The sequence below is a fragment of the Mytilus trossulus genome, chromosome 13, assembly GCF_036588685.1.
Source record: "Mytilus trossulus isolate FHL-02 chromosome 13, PNRI_Mtr1.1.1.hap1, whole genome shotgun sequence".
In the NCBI taxonomy this organism is placed as follows: Eukaryota; Metazoa; Mollusca; class Bivalvia; order Mytilida; family Mytilidae; genus Mytilus; species Mytilus trossulus.
The window spans coordinates 29591399-29617812 of NC_086385.1; the positions used below are offsets into that span (position 1 = coordinate 29591399).

Genomic DNA, 26414 nt, shown 5'->3' on the forward strand with positions numbered 1-26414 from the left:
AAATCACTAATGTTTTCAGATGGTTTAAAGCTTCATAGAGGTTTGACCTTGTACCATTATACCCCCGGTTAGCGTGTCAGTAGAGGTGGCTAAACCTGTATTCATTAGCACTCGACATCCGCCTCATCTCATTTCGGCGATTCTAGTTTAACGTTTTGCTGTTTCCCAAAGTCTGTATATAAAAAGTATAATAAAAAATGGTGAACTCAAAAGTTAATCAAAAAAGAAGAGTCCCTAAAACCTGTCAAAATTAAACGGTCAATTATATTAAACAAAAAGAAGACAATTGTGGGTTATTCTTTTATGTTCAATAGTCATTTTTATTAAAGTATAAAGACCTTTTTACCTATGGAATTTAACAATTTGTTTAGTTGATCAAAAGTTTCTTAACATACTTTAAATGACAATACAGGTGGTGAATACACAATCGATAAATTTTCCGTTGGCATGTTTTCATCTCGATTGAAATTTTTCCTCCTCTGTCAGCTTGTGCAATTTATACAAACTGTTTTACCATATATCAAAGTGAACAAACGATATGATGAGAAACAGGAAATATCAAATTGGTTTTTATTTTTATATTATTAAATTGAAAAAATAATCGGAAAGCGTGCACTTGACCAGCAATCAGTTGAATTAATATGATAGACAGTAATAACAATAAAATTCAGGGCCTAATTTATCAAAAATAAAAATAAAAATATCTTAATTAGTATACTCTTTCTCTCATTTTTAGCCATGGCGTTGTCAGTTTATTTTCGATTTATGAGTTTGACTGTTCCTCTGTTATCTTTCGCTCCTGTTAAATTGATTAGTTAATGTTTCGCCGCAGCGCAATTATACATGAAGGAAAGCAAACGTCAGTGTTTTGTTAAGACAGAAATGATCACGAATACGACTTCACCTTAGATATGTGGATTGATGTCGCTTACCATGTGGTGATCCATACAGAAATAAGAGTCATATTTCATGTCGAAACAGATTCCCTAATTGAATTGAGTTTATAGTACATCTCATAATTTTGTCTATTAATGATGCTTTTATTATTTGGCCCATTGTATATTAGATATTCTGAACATGCACCAAGTATTTGACTCTTGACGTTAAGCAATAAACAATCGAACAAACAATAGTTTTGACAGAAAATAAGTAACAATAAGAAGTAAAAGCAGTGTTCACTTGTTTATTGATAAATATATCTGAACTTATCTGATATCAAGTTGCTGGGGTTTTTTTTCTTTCAAGCTAAAACAGTTATTTAGAATTTTCTTAATACCTTAATGATCTAGTCTTTAATCTCTACTACTAGTATATTCATATCTTTGATTTGCAGCTACTTTTCAAATGAAACTAAACTTACTGGAAATTTAGATCACCTCATGACCAAACCCAAAGATACCTTTAATAACAACATTCCATTTCGATATTTGTAAAGGTTTATAGACTGACAATAGTGGAATCAATGATCAAACATAAGATACGCAATTTTTAAACATGTTATCGTTATTCTTTATATTTGAAAGAATAGATGACATTATAAGCTGGGTTTGATATCATTGATATCTAAACTACATCGTCTCTTGGAGTTACTTTGCAGCAAAATATGATTTCAAGAAATTTGAAAATGTTCCGTATTGTGTATACTAGTCATATCCAATATTGACCTATGATATAATGTATTAAAACTTTTTTAGTCAAAAATATTTGATTTCAATTGTTTCTAAAGAGGTTTGTTGTATAACTGTTTGATATTCTCATTAGAATTTTACATCAGTGTATAAACTTTAGAAAGTGGATTTCGTATATTGATATACTTCTAATCATTTTTATATAATAGGAATTAGTAACTGCAGGGTATTTTGTTGAAGTTTTTTTTAGTTTAATCTACATGTTTATAAAATATGAACTTCAATATTCGACAGATGTACATTTTTGCAATATGTTTCAAATGATAAAGTTTTTTTTTTTGGTTTTTTTTTTTAATTTTTAAATTTTTTTGGTAAAACTAGTTTTTAAGAATGCTGTTGAATTTCTATGAACCAGTTCAGAACCAGACGCTAACATACCTAATGACTATTTGTGGATTTTGTCATCATTTTGGTTTCTCCTGTTATAAATACATATGATATAAGGATGAAATAAAATAATGCATGTGTATATCATCAGAAAACATGATGTCATAACAAACAAACACCAAATAAAAAAACTGTTTGTCTGAATCCTTATGTGCATGTATGATATATATTAGTCTATAAGGCAAAATTACTCAAATATGTCTGATGTTTCATGGAAAAACCTACAATCGAAAAAAGTTATTCATTAGTAATTGTGAAAAATAATTTTGTCATAATCTATGTGCCACTACCAAGGTCAAAGATCAAGGTCAGAAACTTTTGTTTACAGTGGACAACCCATGTCCAATGGTAAAGACACAATTTTTGCATTACATATTATTCACAGCTGGGTCATAAGAGATGGATTCTATCTCAACGATGTCTAGTTTTATTTAGAATCAATGAATATTATTGCAGTAACTCTTGGCAGTTTTTTTGTAATACAAACCAACTATTTTTGCATCGAGAAATGTGCTTTTGTTGATTTTAATTACGGATAATTAAATGAAAAATATTTGCAGAGTAGATAAATTTATCCAAAATAAATTAAGGCAATCTTTGCATAGTTGTGTTTGATATGTTGAATATGATAGAAGATAAAAAATTTAGTGCAAACAATAAAAAACAATACATAAATTCTGTACACATGCGCCTTTGTCTGTGATAAATGTTTACACAGTTTGGAGGCAGGATTCCGATTTTTTTTTTCATTAAACTTATATCTCTTTGTGGCTTGCTTTTCCATTTTATCAATGCAAATGAACTTTAAGCAACTGGCATACAAGTTGGAGGCTAAGCATGCTCAGTTAAACCCATCATTTTCTTCGGGAAAAGGCCTGTGTCAAATCAGAAAAAAAATGTCGGTAAGTATTGTCGGTTTGTATAGCCTAACATTTTATTTTTTTTTAGTTTGTATTGACTTCCTCTTTATCAATTTACCTTTAGTTAAAATATATTTTTTAAAGCGGATCGGGAAACAAGTTATAACAACTTATATTAATCCACATTTACTTTGTTGGTGCGTGTGCTGCCTTGTAGCAACATTACTCCCCAATTAGTCTGCTCTTTATCGAAATACATAAGGGTGTCTTTTACGTGCAAGAAATAATTCTATCGAGTCATTCTTTTATCGTCTCTTTCCGACGGACTACCATCGTTTGTCAAGACTATAATTGATGTCAAAGGAATTTACTGCATAAAGAAAACAAGTGTGTTCATTATAAAATTTGTATTTATTTACAAAACAGACTGTTCACATTGAAAAATTTAAAATGTATCCATAGAAAGAAAACATAAAAACTACAAATAACATGTATAACATTTAAGGTATGATTGTAATATTTTTTCTGTCTATGAAAAAATAACATAAAATATGTGGTGCTCACTAAATAACCCGCGCAGCCGGTTTTTCTAAAGTGCGCACCACATTTATATATCATATTTCGAATAAGCTGAAAAAAATATTATAGTTGCGTGTTATGATTCAATTCTAAATTCCATTTTAAACGGGTGCAAACCATGAAAAAACAATGATGACGTCACGGTCATATGACTAAATTATGTATATGGGCTGATAAACTAAACAACGTCAGCCAAACAGAAGACGCGTTACATCCAAAATAAAATCATTAAACAATAGATTGGCTTAGGAACAAAGTATATAATACAAAGTATTAGTGTAGCACATTTAACACAAGCATCATAAGGACAAAAACACTCACTACGACCAAATTTAAAATAATCAATCAATATATAGCACTTGCAACACAACATGCACAAGGAGCAAACATAGGGACATTTCTAAAATCCTGAAATAAAGAGTGTTTATAAATTGATAGGTAACATTGCCCAGTAAGAATTTACATTGATGACGTTAGGTGTCACCACCGATCAATAACTACTCAGAAAACAAAACTACATCTCATTTGAATGAATGTATTACATCAAAACTAATTGCTCTAAAATAATTCATTATAATACACATTATACCTTGCAGCAAGATTTTTCAATGCAAGAAACCATCGAAAATAAATTAAAAACCAAAGTTTCATTTCAACATCTACATCACATACGTCTTTTAAAGACCAGAAAGATTAATATGGCTTGTAATATGACACAACTTTGTCGTTTACATTTATCTGAGAAATCACATTCTAAAACATATTTCATGTTTTTGTAAAGAATGCAGTAATACTTCTCATTTTATTTTCTTTCAAATATTCATGATTAGAAAAAGACAAAAACAAATACAGGTACTTGTATCGAAACGTCTGTTAATGGGGAATCAAATTAGACCAAGTGTATTTAATTATGAAACTTGTACTTCTGTATCCCTTCTTTTATTGTTTTATTTAAGTTTTATGTGGTCGATACAAGGATATGTTGACACGAAAGAAGTATATGGACTGAGGTCGAAGTCCGGGGTGGATATTCTTCTTTGGGTCGATTCGTCCTGTATTGACCTCATGCAAAGGCTTTAATTGTCATATTATGAATTTTCTACATGATTTGTAGCAAAATCGTTAGTTCATTATATAATATTCAATTTTCGATCATTTGATTTTGTTGGAATTTTACAGATTCGATATTGTCTCTTTGACAATAACAAACATATAAGTTGTTATTTCAGTTATTTTCATATGATTTGTGTACATCTTATATCAATTTACAGATTTTTTTCCACAGATAAACACTTGTAAAAAAAATTTTCAACAACATTAGGAAAGAAATTAGATGGCGTCATATAATATATCGGTTTTTATATATTCTAAAAATAACCGTGCAATATCACTTTTTCTATCCGCCGTTTTCATTCGACCTTTGAGATTACAGTTAAACATGTAACTATTCCTGACCGAATTAAAGTATTGTTTGTCAAAATATACCAATTTTTAGTATATATATATATATATATATATATCGATTCTTCCACTGCATCGAGTGCTTGCCCGTTTTAAAAATTTTACTTTCGAGAGTGGATATATATAGTATTACACGAGATTTGGTGGTGGAATCTGTTTCTCTAATGATTTTCTATCATTAAGCAGCCAAACTTATTCCTTCTTTTCGAATGATCTGCAAAAAGATGTGTTCTTTCTATGTGAAGTCATCAGGCATGGTCGCCTTTTTTCATGCCGTCACAATAGAAATTTCAGAGGAAAGCAAGATAATTCGACGTCATAATCGGATCTTAACCAATTAAGTACGAAGATCAAACGAACCACACGTTGATTGTTTTTTTTGTACAATGGGTGCAGAAAGGGATAATTTGACGAAAAATTAGAGAAATAGATATATATATAAAGTAACTATGATATCCTCGTAATATGTACCAAACATATGTGCAATGAGCTTATTTCTCTGTATCATTCTGTTGTAACTGAAGTGACTGGTATGGACTTAAGTAGTCCTGTGGTCCTAGTCCGACATACGGATGAAGGTAATCATTTCGATCCTTTTCATCTGTATAACAACTAAAAGTATCGTTTTCATAATATATCGAACTATGCCAGTTGGTTGAATGAACAGTATCTTCATCCGTAGATTGTGTTAGGCATTTTGAAGCATTTTTGTCAATAATTATGGCATCTGATGGACTGTTTATTTCTTCTATTCTGATTGTTGAGATATGACTCTCCTGTCTTGGGTTGATGATGATGTGTGCATCCTGTGTTACGTCACTATTCGTGCTATCGATTTCTTCGTAATCATTTGTAATTTCGATTTCTGGAAGATCTTGTTTTCTGTATTTTGTCTTGTAATATTGTGATAATACAATACCAAGTAAAGTAACGATGACAATCACAACTGCAACTGAAGAGGCTATGCATACGATAATGAATTGAAATTCGTTTGTACAGCCTGAAGTAAAATAGAAATAAAGTTATTAATGAGATAAGAAAAATATCATAAAATAAGATACAAAACCACATTATTATCTTGAATGCATTTAATTACAGATCAGAAATTTTTTTAATATAAACATGATAGAAATACAAAGTATAAAACCTTAAAAAAGAAAATAAAACCCTAATTTTAAAAGATTTGATCAAAATGAAGTGGCTGTTAAATGATATAAAAAAATCGGCATTCTTGACCAATAATTTTCTGGACGAATCATATAATAAAGTGTCACGAAACAGTTACTGTAATTGTGAAGATTCCGTAAAAATGAAGAATTCGAATTATAACATAGTTTAATAAAACCCTTCGATCATTCCAATCTATTTAACTTAGAGCTCCAAGTGATTAGATTTGAATCACCGTTATGGTATACCCCTTTAATAGATGACGACGGATAAGTTCCAATTATTGTAACCCCTTAAGTGATCAACTGAGTCAGACTTATCATCAGATCTGTACATACATATATAAGCAGTATGACGCGTGCCTCGTGTGGAGCAGGATCTCCATGCCACCTGAAATTACTCCAGTTTTTATGAGGTAAGTAGTTTCTCAGTCTTCCGTTTTTATTGTTTTATGTATACTGTTTTTGTTTTATTTGATCTTTTTCATTTTGCTTTATCATATCTTTATTAGTTGATTTTCACTTATGCGTTTGAATGTCCCTTTGGTATCTTTCGCCTCTCTTTTTCGATGCATGAACTCATTTCAAATACAAAGTGCACACAACATTTTTGATATGCAAGACCATTTCAAAATTCTTTTTATAAGGACGTAATCACGCAATTTAATAAACGTGATTGAATTCCAAAAGAAACCAATATGTCATTTGAAAACTCCTCATTATTTCAATTTTTACACTAAAAACGATACTTTAAGGTGGTACCTAACACTTTCACTAAAATTAATTTGGCTCGTTTAATTTTCCTTAAATTTTGACAAAGTATTTACTTTGATCCTTTAACAAAAATATAAAAAGAATTAAAAAATTTGAACCAACCGTTTTGTCAGAAAAATTACACTGGTTATATAGCAGTTTGACAAACACCAATTTTGATCATTGAGAAGCTTAATATTCCCTTTACAACACAACGTAATTAAAACGTTTAGCTGATTTTACAGAGTTATCTCCCTGTAGTGTTAGGTACCACCTTAAAACGCATTAGTTTACCTTTATTATGAATGCTGACGTTTAAATTGTTGAAACTGTAGTCAGTCTGAGCTTTGGTATTTTGGAGGGGATTGTCAGGATAGTTGACTACCTCATATGTTTCTGTTGGTTCATCATTGGCCATTAGTTCTTTATCTGTTGATGGTTTATCTATAACAGAAGTCGTACATGTAACTAATCGTAAATAAATCTGCTTCATGTATTATAATTAAAGATTTGCCTACACAAGGCTTACATGAAAAGGAAAATAGAATGGATAATTGTAAAAGTACATATTTCTTATTGTTATTTGATTTCATACCTACAGATATGTTAATGACAACAAAGAATATAAACGTAACGTTTCTGTGACATATGTTAAAGATTGTAAGCGTGGCAATATGAAATCTCTCGTTCAGTTTTGTGTTTGCCAGTACTTTTTTTGTTGATTTTGTTTGTCATGATCTTGTAGGTTTTAAATGGATCAATGTTATCTCCTGTCCTTTAAATGCTTAAGACGTTATACAGGCTTCTTTCAAATTTAATAAAGATGGCACATACATAATATTTGTTGGCAGATTCAAAACTATGATATAAGAAGTGCCAGTCAATAGAATAAAACGTGTGTTATATAAAAAGAAGATGTGGTATGATTGCCAATGAGACAACTATCCACAAAAGACTAAAATGACACAAACATTAACAACTATAGGTGCATGTTTTTTTCATGGTTGAATCTTTAAAACAGAGTACTAAATTGTTAAATAATTATTATTGTAATAAGAGCTTATTTGGTCAGAACAATATTGCTAAATACTAAACAATCATTTAAAACATGAGGCAACCAATAACGTTTCTCGTCATTATCTCGTAGGTCAAATAATTCCACCATCACCATCGAATAGTAACAGACGTTCTAAATAAGTATTAGTATTTTTAGTTGAAATAAAATATTCTTAGATATATAAGCAAACTGATATGTCTCCGGAATTTGTAACAAAGTATAGTACATAAAAGGTTAAATAATTGTTCTAAACACACTTTTTAATAAATGTTTCATGAATATGACAATGCAGCATGTACAAAAAATAGAGATGGTTTATGAAACGAAGGATTTTTGAATTATTTGTTCATTGTTGAAAAGACATATAGATCAGAGCAGGAAGTTGGTATTTCCACTTGACCAAAAACTTACTTAAAAAATGACAAATCATTAACATTAGATGATTAATAGTGACTGTTCAAAAATGGAGGTGGGTAAAACACTTCGGTATCAAAGTCAGCACAAATATCTTTTAAAAAAATGCGTTGGTACATGCAGATATAGCAACTTTTTCATGGTCATTAAAGATATTATCATATATTATAAGACACCTCTTTATTTTTTTGCAAATATCAGCAATTTGACTTTGATGACTACAACCAAGATGGTTTTTAACCAAAATATTGTCTATCTAGATAGATAGTGTGGTAGCAAAGCAGTTCTCAATAAATGAAGCAGAAATTGCCCTTTCATTTTTCAACATTCTAAATATATACGTATCTTAAACAAGATGTAAGGCAAACAGTACACATATGTCAATCAATCTGTTTTTCCATAGTATTGAGGAAAATGCAAAGAAAAAGGTATTGATTAATTAATCTTGCATTTAGAAATAAGGACAAAATCTATAATAACGCTCATCTTATAGTTAGCTTTTGTACCTTTTCCTATCATGAAGCCAAAACAATAATCTAAAACAATCTATATACTGTTGCTTTTTAACATTTATGGAGACAATACACAGATTTTGGTCACACTTTTAACTGTATCAATTATTTTATGTTTAATCTTAATTAAAAAAACTACCCCTTTAACATGTTTGATCAGATTCTATTTTGATGAAAGCTCGTATAAATAAATATCAAAAGGACGACTTTTAAAAATGTTATTACTACCTTTGACAACCAGCGATATCTCATATTCCACTGCTCTGTTGTTTAATACTCTACATCGGTAATTCCCTTGGTTTGCATACGATACATTGAGAATTTCTAAATTATATTCTCCCTTGCTATGGTTCCCAACTATATCAATATTTTTGCTGATAAGTGCAGGGTTAATTTTGTCATCTTCACTATATGGAAAGTAGTCTTCAGGCCCATGCCATGTAACTGAATTCTTTGAATTTTCTGGGCAATTAAGCGTTACGGTATCTCCTACAACTGCAGTATACTTTGAAACTGATCTTGAATCTGTCAAAAAAAAAATAACCAATCATAGCAACTAAAACGAAATTTTGTCTCTTGAACGCGTTATATAAATACATTTTATATAGTATACGTGAAGACTTTAAGTCGAATAACAAAAATTACTAGTAAGTCTTACCGGTATTTTCTAACCATTTTACAATTAATATGAAGGATGTAATTAGTTTCATAATTGTTGATGGTCTGTTTCAATTCAGACAAATAAAGCATTTATAAATAAATTATGTTAAGAGGATATCGGAAATGTGTCAAGTATTCTATAAAATTGCAATATTAAGCGAACGATATAACCAATATTCGGTATAAGTATTTCCTTTTTTGATGATGCATAATATTATTGATAATATTTTGAAGGGTATGCCATTCGTTTCAGCTTGGTCACATGTACATTTGTATTGATTCAGTTTCAAGCCATGCTGTCGTTAGGTTTTTGTAGTACAAAAAGATCATATTGAAAAGAACATACAGGATGTTACCAAATATACACTCTAGAAATTTCACAATTTTCATTATTCGTGCTATAGTTGTTTATTGATGATAAAGTCTTGGTTGAGGTCAATTCAATGTTTTATCCTACAAAGGTTATAATTGTATAATATCATTTATGACTTATTTTTTATTATTTGTCAAATATCATCATAACAGCTCAGTGTGCATTCTTTTTATTTATACTACATAGTTCTTTTTTAATTTGATCTAAAAGCTTTCCATTTTAGAGTGTTATGCTAATACGTATTTAACACTTATTTCTTATAAAAAAATAACTATTCGATAAACTATTTTGTGGTCGATTACTGTTGAGTTTTTACATGTTTATAAACTGTCTTAAGTAAGGAAATCTTGTCTGAACCTGTAGAAATAAATGAAACTTTCAAAAAGATACACAGCTAAAAAAGTTTTCAATTGTATGTTCAATGATTCAAAGCCTTTGGGTTTCGTGACTTTTTTTAGAAGAGCCCAATTATTTAACTTCATTTTTTGTTTCGGGATAAAGAATTTGTTTTTATTTGTGCATATAGTTATAAGATAGCAGGAAGATATCAAAGGGAACTATTTTCAGGGAAAAAATCTTATTGTTAATCAATTATGTTTTTTTTTAGTTTTATAATCTGGGAATTTTCCTGTATCTGCTGATGCTGTCGAAATTACATTTTTACATTTTTATACGTAAGCAAATAAACTCATCATCGACATTTTGATGTTATAATTCTTTACTTTGTTAAAATGGTTAAAGTGAAACTTTGTATTACAAAATTGACATTTTATTATTGTAAACATTCTTCCTGTCAACAGATGGTTTCTAAAGAAAAAGAAAGAAACATACGATATCAAAGTTTATCAATACTTTAACCTTATAGTTATATCATGTAGCAACTTTACCTGACCATTACGGAAAATAGGTATTTAGTCAGATCTTAACACGTACTTTTGCTTTGATTAAAACCGGTTCTGATAAAAATATAAATATAAGGACTTTGTTAGCTAAATCTACAAATTTTATTAGATATTATGATTTTGTATTGCAGTATATTAATATGCTGTTATATGTACTGTGCGATGACGAGAATTTATTTATACACAGTTATAAAAGCTAACCCTTGTCATAATTGAATTTCTCTTACCCGAGAAAAAAAAGTTAAACATTGTCGAATGCTTAAGTCATTTATTAAGAAAAATATTTAAGATGTTTACTCCCTTATTCACTAGGTGATCATTATAACTGATGGCAGATATCTGATAACTTTCTCCATAACTTCAATTTTTATAGGAGTGTTGTTTCGTTGTCATATAATTTTTTTGATTTAATTTGTTAATAATTGTCAAGCAGTAAAATGTTTAATCTTTTTTGTGGCGCACCTTAAATTATGCTTACTTGTAGTTTTAAAAACTTGACATTTTATCTATTCTTACAATCAGGCTGTTGATTTTCTCGTTTGAATTGTTTTCCATTGTCATTTTGGGGCCTTTTATAGCTGACTATGCGGTATGGGCCTTGCTCATTGTTACAGGCCGTACGGTGACCAATAGTTGTTAATTTCTATGTCATTTTGATCGCTTGTGGAGAGTTGCCTCATTGGCAATTATATCAAATCTTCTTTTTTTATATGAGTTAGATAGAGTGCCATTTTTTGGTAAGCATTGGTTCCTATTCTGTACACGAAAAAAGAAATAGAGAAAAGAAAATATATTTTAACCATTACTCACTAGATTGTCTAAAATAAGACTTGTTTATACTATACTGGAAAGTATAATGATTTCATTCATATCTTATCATAGAATATTATTTAATAATTAATTTATAACCATTTTTTTCATTTTTCAATTATCTCTATTGTTTATGTGGTTATAAATTTCTTCAACAGTGCGTATATTTTTTTATTATTCTATTCATTTTCTATATGTTTAGTAAAAGCAAATTTGGTCAATCATGGTACAACGAAACTTAATACAAAATCAGTTTACAAAATAGCGTGTATAAACATCTAAAATGACACTACAGACAGTTGCATGAAGCATACATTGTAAAATATACACACCTGTAAGAAGAGTTCCTCCCCTTTGATAAAGACATTTAAGGTAAGAGATTGAAAAATCGACCCTTTTGTCATGAGATTTTGTATATTTTTAATTGAGCTAAACTGAGAAATCCAAATCTACAAAAATACAAAATTAGCTATTTGTATTAATTTTGTTTAAATTTTCTTTTGTGAAACTTGGAAGAAGAGTTAAAAAATATGCGAATCTTGAAATCAGTGGCGTACATTGGATTACAACATGCATTGCCGAAAGATATATATAAAAAAAGAGGGACAAAAAATACCAAAGGGACAGTCAAACTCATAAATCTAAAATAAACTGACAATGCCATGGCTTAAAATAAAAAGGCAAACAGACAAACAATAGTACACATGACACAACATAGAAAGCTACAGAATAAACAACACGAACACCACCGAAAATAAGGGATGATTTCAGGCGCTCCGGAAGGGTAAGCAGATCCTGCTCCTCGTGTGGCATCTGTCGTGTTGCTTATGTGATATCAAATCCGGTAAAAAGTCTAATTCGATAGGTTACATTCAGGAAAGAGAAGGGGATTGTAGTTACGACGTAAGGAACATATCCGATATCATTTATGAAACGGTTATTCCATAACGGTCAATCAATTTAAGATAGCGTCCGATGTTATCAACAAGAAAAGAAAATGATGAACATTTCCGTAGTTCCCAGTTTAAAGAACAGGACTAGAGATTAAATCTGCAGTCAGATTTATCAAAGTGTTAGAGATAACTTTTGTTTTATTATATCAACTGGAAGTGTCATGATTCATGTTTATATTCAATCAAACATTTTGGTCAGAATATGTGTGTAACAAAGCTACCAAAATGATTCCCTATATTACGATTTACCAATCATCACTCTAGTGAACTTAACACTGAGCAACACAAACCGTATCAAAAACCGAGGCTGACCTAATGACGATTTTCAAATATCTCGAGTAGTCAGTTTCTGCTTTACTAGTTGCAACCATTCTTTTGCCCCAGTTGATATAATAATAAGACTTAAATCAGTTTTAACACATTATACATAATAATTCATATTCAGACTGTAGTTACCCTACTAGTGTGCATAAAAAGATGTCGTCGTCCGTCGTCGTTAACTTTTACAAAAATCTTCTCCTCTGAAACTACTGGGCCAAATTGAACCAAACTTGGCCACAATCATCATTGGGGTATCTAGTTTAAAAAATGTGTGGCGTAACCCGCCAAACCAACCAAAATGGCCGCCATGGCTAAAAATAGAACATAGGGATAAAATGCATTTTTTGGCTTATAACTTAAAAACCAAAGCATTTAGAGCCAACTGACATGGGAGTAAAATTGTTTATCATTTTCAGATGAATCAGAGAACCCGTTGTTGGGTTGCTGCCCCTGAATTGGTAATTTTAAGGAAATTTTGCTGTTTGTGGTTATTATCTTGAATATAATTATAGATAGAGATAAACTGTAAACAGCAATAATGTTCAGCAAAGTAAGATTTACAAATAAGTCAAAATGACCCAAATGTTAATTGACCCCCTAAGGAGTTATTGTCCTCTATAGTCAATTTTAAACAATTTTCATAAAATTTGTAAATTTTACTACCGGTAACATTTTCCACAGAAACTACTGGGTCAGGTTCATTATAGATAGTGATAATTGTAAGCAGCAAGAATGTTCAGTAAAGTAAGATGTACAAACATATCACAATCACCAAAACACAATTTTGTCATGAATCCACCTGCTTCCTTTGTTTAATATTCACAAAGACCAAGGTGAGCGACACAGGCTCTTTAGAGCCTCTAGTTTGTAGCTTTACAATATATTTTTATCTTCTATTTCATGTATTTCATATATACACAATTTGCCTGAAACAGACCAGGGAATTTGGGAAATTTCATTAAAAATTTCAGTCATTAAATAAAATAACTATGTTTGCTTAGGCATTTTAGAAAATGCATGTCAACTTTAGGCATTTTGAAAAATGCCTAAAAAATTCAGTCCTTTTCACAAAATGCCTAAATTTAGAAATGCCTGTTTCTGTTGGCCGGGTGTTACCTTTCCTCGTCAGTTTTTATCTAGCATCCTAACACAGTACATGATATATAAAGCAGGAAGATGAAATTTTAACAAATCAGCTGAATTATATATATTTACATATCTGTGCATATGTTTTTTATATATATAGACTAGACCGTTGGTTTCCCGTTTGAATGGTTTTACACTAGTAATTTTGGGGCCCTTTATAGCTTGTTGTTCGGTGTGAGACAAGGCTCCGTGTTGAAGGCCATATATTGACCTATAATGGTTTACTTTTTTTTTAATTGTTATTTGAGGGTGAGTTGTCTCATTGGCACTCACACCACATCTTCCTATATCTATATAAAGCATAACATTATGTGTATTTTCAGCTATGTTTGACTCAGACAAAAAGAAAATTACGAAAGAATAAACGTAAAGTGTATAAGATCAGCAAATTGCAATTATTTTTCTTCTGAAACATGAAGGTTGGGCTGGACGCAGGGGAGGTGATGATATATAAATGATAAGTGTCATGAAACTATTATTTGTGTATGTTCTGCCTCTCCTTTAAATTGGCTCTATAAGGAATAATTCCCAACGACAAAAAAACATCAAACACAGCATCACATGACCCTTTTCCTAAACATCTATTCATAGGGATGGTCGGTGTAACTAATTTGTTAGTAATATCAAGCTTAAATGCATGTATATTCACGGTATACCGCCATTTTGGATTGTATTATCGCGGTACGCAATCAGTTTAGTTATCTGTCCAAATCTACACATTTGTAGACAGATATGCAATTGTATTAGTTAAACTGTTTATTTATATAAAGAAAACAAATTCCAATGAGGACTAACTGTGCACCACTTACTGTGGATCTGTTTTTGTATTGCTATGAGTTACAATTTATGACAAAAATCAGCAAAGAGTCATCGAAACAACATCTGATAAACAAATGTAATAATACTTGTAGATATTTGGATGACATTTTGGCTCTCAATAATGACGACTTCAGTATGTATACTAAAGAAATTTATCCTGTTGAACTTACTTTAAATAAAGCTAATACTAACAATGACCAATGCCCTTTCTTGATATCTATGTCACTAACGGAGAGCTTAATACTAAAATTTATGATAAAAGAAATGATTTTGTATTTCCTACCGTTAATTATCTATTTTTAGATGGTGACGTTCCCTTGTCACCATCTTACGGTGTTTATGTATCTCAACTTGTACGATTCGCTCGTGTATGTAACAATGTTTTAGATTTTAACGAGAGAAATTTACGTATTACTGAAAAAGTTTTACACCAGGGTTTTCACAAACTAGTCAAAACATTTACTAAATTTTATCATCGGTATCAGGACATCATTTGTAAATATAGCTCAACATGTAGACTCCTTATACGTTTAGGTATTTCACATCCAATTTTTTATGGAAATATTCTTTATAAAGCACAAAAATGCCAGTATTCACCGCTGAAACTAACAAAACCTTTAAATATACTTATTAAGAAGGGATATAGTTACGATAATGTTGTCAGGTCATTTAAGATTGCATATTTTGGCGTAAATATTGATTCACTTATAGGGTCTTTGCGTCGGAACTAAACACATTTATTCAAAAACCAGTTTTTGGCATGACACGGGTTATCTTCTTCTCATATATGTTATGATGGTAAGAGACTAAACCCCTAACGGGAAGGATTATGCCTGATATATATATAATGAAATCATAATCATTCAATCAGTTTAATTGAAGTCTTGAGCTGGTATGTCAATTAACTGCTAGTAGTCTGTTATTATTAATGTATAATTGTCATTTTGTTTATTTTCTTTGGTTACATCTTCTGACATCAGACTCGGACGTGTCTTGAATTGAATTTTAAATGTACGTATTGTTATGCGATTACTTTTCTACATGGCTAGAGGTATAGGGGAGGGTTGAGATCTCATAAACATGTTTAACCCCGCCGCATTTTTGCACCTGTTCCAAGTCAGGAGCCTCTGGTCTTTGTAAGTCTTGTATTATTTTAATTTTGGTTTCTTGTGTACAATTTGGAAATTTGTTTGGCGTTCATTATCACTGAACTAGTATATATTTGTTTAGGGGCCAGCTGAAGGACGCCTCCGGATGCGGGAATTTCTTGTTACATTGAAGACCTGTTGGTGACCTTCTGCTGTTATTTTTTCTATGGTCGAGTTGTTGTCTCTTTGATACATTCCCCATTTCCATTCTCAAAGTTATGATTTATTGCATTATCAAATATATTTAAACAAAAACAAAATATTTATGTTTTAATATAATTTATTCCAACCAAGCCATTTGAGACTAAGAGGAGCTAACCCTTTAAGCTAAAAAATATATAATGGTCTGCCAAAACACATCTTGTACAGCAAGCAAGAAAAACCTTGTTTATAGTCTTAAGAATGGCTAGGTAGTTGAATTTACCAATTGATATGCAATTAGAGCTATTTGATACAATGGTTGTACTTTTTTGTTATATGGTGCCGAAGTAAGGTGATTTGAAAATTGTACTATTATAGAAAACTTACATATGCAATTTTGTAAAACAATTTTAAAGGTAAAAAAAAGTACTTCTCATTGTATGATTTATGGAGCTTTGGGTAGAATACCATTACATATTCTTATAAAAGATATAAAGGTTGGTTACTGGCAACGCATCTTGTGTTGTAAAAGAGAAAAAAAATCGTAACCACTGTATTCTATATTGTATCAGCTTAGTCGAAATGGTAGTTTGATATTCTAAATACTTTATATGAATGTTGTTGTCGTCAGCAAATTAACATCGATACTGGAATTCCAACATTCAAATTCCACACGAGAGCGCCATGTATGGCCATGCCAAATATTGCAATGAGCTACAGGCTGTAATACTAATACACCCACACAAATATTTGATATATTAAAAAACAGAAGTGACAGAGCTGCAATATGTAAGATCCGTATAAGCGCTCATACACTGATGATTGAAAGAGGGAGACATCTAAATATTCCCAGAAATGAGAGATACTGCTCTGTATGTAATTCTGGTCAAATTGAAAATGAAAAACATTTTCTTTTACATTGTGAAAAATACTCTACTAAGAGGGACATATTTTACCATAAAGTTTCAAATATAATTGTAGATCCTACAAAATTTCAAAAACATGAAAATAATATAATCTTTTTATTAAATAATAATTCATACACAATCCTAAAATTAACTTCCTCTTTCATCTCAGACAGTTTGTACCTGCGTAAAGCAGAACAAACTCTATAAAATTGCTAATAATCATTGTTCATAATATTACACATTAATATTGTCGTTATTTTCAATACTTATTTTGTTTGACCAACTATGTAATTGATATATCTTTTTTTAATCATTTACTGTTGATGATATTGATATCGTTCGATTATAATGTTCGAAATATGCCTATTGATATTCTATGTATTATTACTATTTGTATATCAGTTGTATGGGCCATTGCCAATTATTGTAATTGTGTTTGTGCCAATAAAATATTTGTATTTGTATTTGTATTTGTATTTGTATTTGATTGAATTAAACCATATTATTGAAAATACAAAAAATTGATAATATTTATTAATTGCAATACTAATAGAAGAAGACCCTTTATTAATACTGAACGAATAACAACGAAATGAAGAACAACGATCAAGAGTTGATGACGCATTTTCTAAACTATGTTGAAGTCCTTCCTTTAATCACAAAGTGATTAAAAATTTATGTAGAGTTGTTTCTCTTTGTCTGTTTCGAATTGTAATTCACACATACCAAAATTTAAATACTACAGACTTCCTGTATAGACCATTGGTCATATTATATTATATATTTTTTTTAATATTATATCAATCAACTAAATCAAAATCAATCATATTATGTACTATTTATAATTTACTTTACATTATGTTTGAAAATTATATTGTAATTATTCTGCTAATTTTGGGCGCCGTGATAGGCAAATAAAATATTTGTTGTTGTTGTTGTATATTTTACTCATTTATGTAGAGGTTCCATCCTATGTTTTTCATTTATAACTTTCACAACTTATACAAAAACAATCATTCTAATAACGCATACATTTTATTACACCAACTTGTATTTACATTTTCATGACTAGAATATATATTTTTACTTTGTGGCATTACTTTGGTTACAGAGTATTCTATAATATTTTAGTGAGGCGCCAGGGTGAATACTAGTTACCTATACACAATGGCTATCAGCTGACCTATGTTGACATAGTGTCATAAAACCCTCGGTAGTTAAACACAGTTACACCATCACCAACCATGGGGAGCGACCTTGGAAAATACTCATATTACCAAGTTACTACCAGTTATTAGTGCCCCACCTGTTGACAGGTGTAGACCTCCCCTCTATAAGATGAGGTGGAGAAGATCCTAGAATTACCCATCTGTAGAACCCACCACTTACCACATTTTTTCAAACCTGTAAATTATAGAACTTGTCAGGCCCAGAGCAAGGGACAAGTGAAATCTGACTTCAGTTGTCACCTCCACAAAATTTTCATTATTGAAGCATTGGAAAAGTTGATGTTGTTGTGCCCCCTTGCATATCATTTGAAAAAAATATTTGCAGTTTGTAATAAATGAGTTTCAGTTTTTTTGTATACAGACACTTCATTTGTTCAAATGTTCTTATGTAAAATAGCTCCCCTTTCCTATTACAAAGTTTATAATTCTGATCTTTTTCTCCTCTGTAAAATTTTTGCACCCTCATTTAATGGTACAAAATGCAAGTACCTACGCTGTAGCATTGGAGATCAACATTTTTAAATAAAGCCTGGTTACGTAGGATAGAACATTTTCAATTAAACCATTCCCTGTCAGTTTTGAATCTTTCAAATCATTAGCTTAACAGTGAATAATGATAAAATTAGGAGAAGTTAAAATAACATTTTTTTGGCATCAAGTACGGGAGTCCAAATCTTTAATCTGTAAACCAGGGAGCCCAATCCAGTATATAACACCTTTGGATCCCAGTCCCAAGTTGGTCCTACCATATTTCTTCTTCTATTCATTGGCCTAATGCACAAGGATACTTTACACAATCCATAAAATCTTGGGACCTTAAAACTTGTAGCTTGTTAGCCTTTTGAATCTAGAAAAATTGCAATATAGTATAGCGAGAATAAGAATGCGATTTCCATCTGCCTTATTTTATAATTACCTCCTCTGAGACCCCCTGCCTGGCGTTCCGTGGCTCCCCCAATTTTTAAACCATGTGACGGAAAATTACCTTTATCAATATGAAGAATATGTAAAGCCTTTTTCAATTGGTATCTAGTCAAAGGCATACCATTAGAAAAAAAAACTTTAAGTATTTGTTTATGAGTTATTTTTCTGTTCTCAAATAGTGATGGACTTTCCCTTTTTGATCAGTTTTGACCACATTACTCTTAGCTCCATGACTTTTTTCATAACTAAAGGATCAGAAATTGTTAATTTGGAGCCATTTATAACAGACTTAGTTTTTGAAGTAGTGATTTTCCCTACCCTTAGCAAAGCAAAGAAGGCAGCTGAAACAACTGCTGAATGTAAAGCAGCTTCGTTTTTATTCTTAATATATTATCTAAACAATCTATCATATCTGATAACAACTGCAATAGGTACGTTTCCCTCAATGATTTATTTTATTCCTTCTAATGCCTTGCCAATTATAAAGCATTAAGTAGTATCCTGTATGCCTTTAATTTTATGATGGTATGACACACCTGATATATAAGATGATATGGTACCCCCGGAAGACCCTGTACTGACAAAAAAGCTATAAAATTAAGCAAATCATTGACTGGCACTTGCCAATGCTATTTCAATTTGTAAGATAATCTAAAATTACAAAGTTTTCCCAGAGCCAAATTGTATGATTTTTGTGTATTTTTAGACACACCTTGATTGACAATATAATCCTCCACCTGAGTTAAATGTTACAGATATGTGTTGGGATTTTGGTAGGCCACTGGTTTGCTTCTGGAGCTAAGCTTCTGAACTTCCCCCACTAAGAACGAGAAAGACAATCAGCAATTTGGTTTTGTTTTGAAGGGATATAAATTACCTTTACTGACGTATAGTTTTTTAAGTTTATTAAAACCATTTGTCTTACTAAAGTCATAACTGTAGTTTTCCTATTAATGATTTGAACAACCGCCTGATTATCAACATGAACAATAACTATTTTGTTAACAAAATATGATTCACAGGACATAAGTGCTACTACAACGAGAAACAACTCTTACAAAGTCATATCTCTGGGAATTCCAGTTTAACCACTTTTTTTGGCCATATGCCTTGGGCCAACTGACCTGCAAAATAGATCCCATACCCACCTTTTGACGCCCTGCACTATACGTAAACAACTCATATTTTTCACTACATTGTCGATTATTCAATTGACGCCATTGTATTGTTTTAAAAAGTCTAACTGATCTTCTAAATCTGCTTCCATCTGCTTGTTTACTCGAATTTTGGAATATGACTTTCTTACCCCGATTGTTGGATTTATGAGTCTGCGACAGAAGGTGTGGCCTGGGGCAACCACTTTATAAGCAAAATTCAGGAGCAATAGAAGGTATTGCATATCTTTAAGAGTTATTTGAGAACTGTCTAAGGTCACTCTGATATTTTTTGAGAGTTTTACAAGTTTTTCATTTGGAAGTCGCATGATTAAATTCTGTGTAACAAATTCTATACCCAAAAACATAAGTTATGTAGTCGGCAAAGTAGTCTTGTCACTAGCAAGAGGAATACCTATTTTGTGATACCTCTTAAAATATCTTCAAAGTATAGGCAACTTTTGATGTTTGTGTACATTTGTTCTATAACCATGTGATTGCACTGACACATTGTTTAGCACTGTGGGAGATGTGATGTGTAATAGCCAATATTCACCGTAAATTTGAATGATTTCCTATTTTCTAATTACAGGCTCCTAACTTGGGACAGGCACATACATAGTCCTACATACATAATTTGGCGTGGTTTAACATGTTAGCGGGATCCCAACCCCCACCCCTATCCTGGGAAAGTGATATAACAGTAAAACATAAGAACCAACTATAAAAATCAGTTGGAAAAGGCTTAACTCATCAGATGGACAAAAATACAAGTGGCCGTGGCCGGGTACTTGTACATCCCAACAACAAAAGACACTAGGTACAGATTTCAGAATACTCGAAGTTTTCTAACAGCTAGTTCAAAGACACTAACAAGTAATAAAAAATCATGCATTTAAGACTAAATTATCAATCCGTACAAAGTTTGGTCGTCCAAAAATAAGAATATATTATCTTCATATAGGTGTTTTCATGGGAAATTTAATGGAACCGAGACCATTTCTTTTCGTCACAATTTCTTATGACACGCTTTCACCTAAATGAACCCTGTCAACCGTTGCAATTCGATTATTAACAAAACGACATAATTTATATATTCTCGTCCTGATTATAAAAATCCAAAAATCAATCAATCTAAGTTAGAATGTCGTTTCTAATGTACACAGGTGTACTGACATACATGTGAATGTGACTTATGAAATCGCATGTTGAAATTCAGCCTAGACGTTGTGACCTTGTTCCTCCTCCTCCTCCTCCTCCTCCTCCTCCTCCTCCTCCTCCTCCTCCTCCTCCTCCTATCATGCTAGCAACCTTAAATCTCATTTTTTTAATCAGTTCTTATCTGAGAAGACTTTTGGCACAAACTGTAACCATCCTCTTGAGGATAACAAACATTTCTTTTTTATTTGCCCTAAGTATAATGATGTAAGACAGATCCTTCGTGATTCCATTTACTCCATTGTTGATAATGTTGACATAAATATTGAATTACTACTTTTTGGAAACAGATTATTATCATACGATATGAATATTGCTAGTTTTAAATCTGTTCAGAAATATATCAGTGACACTCAACGTTTTGTTTGAAACTTACTTAATTTTTGTTTCATCTAGTTTTATTTTTTATTTTTTATTTTTTTCTACACTCCAACGTTAATTCATTTATTCCACTAAACAAGCTTAGTGTCTCCTTCAAGCCATATATGTATTTCTAATGACTTATAAAGGATATTTGCATGTTTCAAGGTAATTTAAATAACTGATGATTAATTGCCTATATATTTATATATACTTTGCATTTATTAAGTAACACTGTTAAAATATTTTACTCGTGTGTGCTCACAAGTAGCATGCGTGTTCCACTTAATTGCATTATTTTAAATACTGTTGTTGTAATTGAATCATACCTTGTACATGTATTATGCTCCTCCTCCTGTTCCTCCTTCTGCTCCTCCTCCTGCTCCTCCTCCTGCTTCTCCTCCTGTTCCTCATCCTGCTCCTCCTCCTCATCCTGCTCCTCTTCCTACTCCTGCTCTTCCTGCTCCTCCTCGTCGTCTTCGTCCGTCGTCGTCGACGTCATCATCATCGTCATCATCATCGTAATCATCATTATCATCATTATCATCATTATTATCATAATCATCATGGTCGTCGTCGTCGTTATGGGGTTTGTCCTAAGTTATGAAATGTCAGGTTTGTGCACGTGATTAGGTGTCGTGATCTCTGGTAAGTAAGTCAATTACTGATTGTTTTCTTTTTTTTTAATTGGAAGCAATTTTTCAGCCGACCGTTCAAGAGTCTCATCGGTTCAAAAGGTTGTTAAAAAAATCGTCGTTCTAAGAAGCAGTTATTTTGAAATTTACCTTTTTAAAGAAAAAGAAAAACCAAAATAATCAGTGCCAACATAATAAATGTTTCTAACCACATGAAGATCTATAATCAAATAAGAAAAAGCTAAATATAGACATAGCATACTGTGAATAAATGCTCATGTGATATAATCTTTTTATAATTTACCAAAAACCGACTTTTATGTACAAAGTTGTGGATAACTTAGCGGAAATTTCTCCTTTAAGGTAAGATACATATGTATGCTATACACAATCAGCAAATTTGTCAGTATGTGTAAAAAATGAGGAATGGATGGGGTTATGTTACAGCGACAAATATTTTCGTTAAAATACCTGTGATTTGTTATGAGAAAAGCCTTGAAGACACGCATATGTAATCTTAATCGTACACAATTACACTACTTATCGATTAAAAGGTAATTGAACTTGGGACACTCGATGAAAGCACACAGATTATTTACCAATTCTTAGTGAATTGTCTCTAACATGTCTTATGCATATTCAATCCCTTCTAATAAAAAATCATAAATGTTCTGCATCTATAAACCTCATTATTTTTTTTTTATTCCGGACGGAAAGATAACGGTCAAATTTTACTCTTTTCGCAAATGTATATTATTTTCTACTTCAATAAGAAATGTACATTCACGGATTTTAATCAGTACTGTAATGGTAAATTAATCAAACTTATTTGACAACTGCTACTATAATCATTAAGTTCCGCTCCATAAACCTGTCATTTCTCTTTCATTAGAGAACACCTGCTAGTTCCTTCCGTTCATATAATCTAAAATAAGTGGACAGTATAAATATCTAAACACTCTAAAATAGGAAATGGTGAGTGATCAAACGAAATGTATACATGTATTTGTTCTTTCAGACTGAAAAATCCATTCACAGATTCAAAATTTTACAATCTATTTTTTTAGATTGGTTCATTCATGACATTTTACAAACGTATTTCATAACAAAAACTATAATCATTTAGTTCCGCCTCATAAACCTGACACTTTTTCTCTTTCAATTAAGAATAAACAGATCAAAGAAGGTGAGAGATAAAAAAAAAAAAAACAATGAATGTCTGTCCTTTCACGAGTTGATGTAACTTTATCTGCAGGTCGTTACCATGGTAACACTTGATTAATATATCTGTCGTCTACATTGATAACTTGTCTAGAGTCTGTATCAGTGTTTCAGATATTAAACATAATTGGTCATTAACATTTTGTCGGAGACGCTTTTGTTGTTAAAATGTCTTTTCATCGATTCGTTTCTTACAATAGAAATTCTATGCAAGATAAAACTGATAAATTTAATATTTCGTAATATTCATGCACTTTCTAAAATAATAAACTCATGTAAACCACTGAATTTCGGAGGGAAAGAAATAAAGATTGATATGAGTTAGAGGTAATTATATGATAAAGTATCAGCCTATTATCTATTTCTGCATTACAAAAAAAAGAAGAAAATAGATCATGCGATTAAGAAACAATGTTTACAAGATGCACACCATTATTTAGGAAGCATACTAAGCTCGGTGTTTTTCTTTCTTTTCATATATTTAGGACACTATTTATACTTTTTATCGTTCTATTTTTTTACATTCCTTTAATTCATTTTTATACGATAGTAAAAATTTTGACGGGACATATTATGGTATTCACATGTCCGGTGTCCGTCCGTCTGTCCGTCCGTCTGTCTGTCCGGCGTAAATATGTCGCACCGTAATTTGAGAACGACTTATCTTTATTTCATGACATTTAATATAGTTGTTTCTTATGATGGTCAAATGATCTGGCCCCGGCGCCATAAAACTATTTGAGTAAAGTTTTTTTACTCAGCCTAAGAATTTTCTCAACTTTTTTATTCTCAGCAAAATACACCGCCATAAAAAAAAGATTTCAGCTTATTCAAACCCATTGAGCAAGGCACCAAAATGTCGTGAATACGTGATTTAAGTAAGAAAACGTTGCAAGTTATAATAATGTAATGTATTGACTAATATCATTAGTTACGTGCAATTGTAAATTTATTTCTGCTTTATAACATTGAACAGAAAAAGGTGAGTAAAACAGTGAAGACACTGCACTCTGGCCCTTTTATTTGATCGGGTTTTTCAATTAATTCAAAAATCAAGATTTTTATAGTTTGTTTTTCATGTTCTGCTGATGCCAACTTCTAGATTACTATTTATGTTCTTTATCAAGTCTGGTAAACAGGAAATTAGATGAGCAGCAGCTATTTAGACATAGTTTAATTGGTAGACGACATAAAAGCATCATAAATAATCTGCTTGACCTTTTTTCACTACTTATCGGGTTGAAGTGAACACTTCAAGTATTGAATGAAGTATAAGTGCATGTCATCTCAGGATAAATACGTTTAAGTATATTTTAACATGTTTAAGTTTAATTTTGATTTGATACAGGTAAAAAATAAATCACAAAAGATAGGATATATATTTTTTATGATCCGCTAAATCTAATTATATGTATTTCGCATAGAAGAGATTGAATTAATACAAGTAGCTTCTGACACAAATTGATCAATAGTTTAGTTTACATTTTTTATCCATAGTAGTAATATCTTTTCTCATTTTGCATGTTTTGATTCCGTAAAAATGTTTGTGTTAAACATTCTAAGATACTTAATTTGTATTTCTGATTTCTTTATTTACATACTATTACTTCATATAATGTTTTTATACATTTGCTGAAAAGTGTTATTGATCCTTGGTTTTTTTTTGTATTTTCTAGCTCTTTTATTTCCCATCTGGTCCAAGGACACAGTTATCGACCTTTTGTTTTCGTTGTCTACGAATATAGTCCCTAGTGTAAACAGTGTATAACTTGCATGTTTTATTTGATACACTTTCCCAATTAAGTTCTTGCTATTAAATGCATGAAATATTAAGTAGGGGTATGTAATTACATGTTCATAAATTTTTGGTGCTAAATCTTTATGTTAAGTAGTGAATTGGTCCAGTTCTAAAAGTTCAAATTTTATCACGTCTGAAACTGTCAAACTGAATTTTACACCCCCTTAACACAGAATTGTCAATATTTTGAGTTAGAGCTGGTAGAAGTTTCTATAATTTTGATATTATTTGTCTCACTAGTAGTACACTACACCGTAAAAATATCTTTTTGAGAAAGAGCAGGTGCGATTTTTTTAATTTGAATTTATTGTCTAAAAGAAATGCACTACGAAATAACTGTGTTCTCGGGCCTAAGAGATGGATTCCTGAAATCTAGATTCTGTACTTTGGCAACTTTCCTGAATGATTTGCTGGTTTCAATTTGTCAAACTCAATCAAAGTAAAGGATTTACATCTTTGGTTTACAGAAATTCTGTTAAAATATGCCATTTTGGCATTCTACGGCTATAATAAGCATTTTAAAGCAGTTTACATTTTATGCCTAAGAGGCATGCTGAATTTCTGTCTGACAGCTTTTTTGTTCCTGATATTTGTGTTTCTATGCTTAAATCTAATTTAATTAGCCATGTGTGAACTCTGAATATAGAGAAAAGTAGATTATCACAAAAAAAAAGTGCAGCACATTTTATATTCATGGCCCTGGTTAAACGGCCTAATTGATGTATGTAAAATGTGAAGTGCTTTGAATACAAATCTGTAGTCCATCACAAATATTTCACTAAATCTGTAAAAAAAAAAAGCACTTTACTATATTCAG

General features: G+C 31.1%; 1 protein-coding gene across 1 annotated transcript; it reads right to left on the minus strand.

The window, feature by feature from the left end:
- Window positions 1–5370: 5370 nt before the first annotated feature.
- LOC134694828 (uncharacterized) lies at window positions 5371–22717 on the minus strand. Its single transcript, XM_063555891.1, has 4 exons — window positions 22273–22717; window positions 9106–9402; window positions 7189–7338; window positions 5371–5975 (listed from the first exon to the last, which is right to left on the minus strand). Exons 1-4 carry the CDS (start codon window positions 22373–22375, stop codon window positions 5467–5469), a joined length of 1059 nt encoding a protein of 352 aa, XP_063411961.1. The 5' UTR covers window positions 22376–22717; the 3' UTR covers window positions 5371–5466.
- Window positions 22718–26414: the final 3697 nt, after the last annotated feature.

Coding starts and splice junctions, on each gene's coding strand:
- LOC134694828 (XM_063555891.1), bottom strand. CDS start 22,375: ATGAGGAGGAGGAGCAGGATGAGGAACAGGAGGAGAAGCAGGAGGAGG. Junction 7,339..9,105: donor GATATCGCTGGTTGTCAAAG/GTAGTAATAACA, acceptor CTTCTGTTATAG/ATAAACCATCAACAGATAAA. Junction 5,976..7,188: donor CGTCAGCATTCATAATAAAG/GTAAACTAATGC, acceptor ATTTTACTTCAG/GCTGTACAAACGAATTTCAA.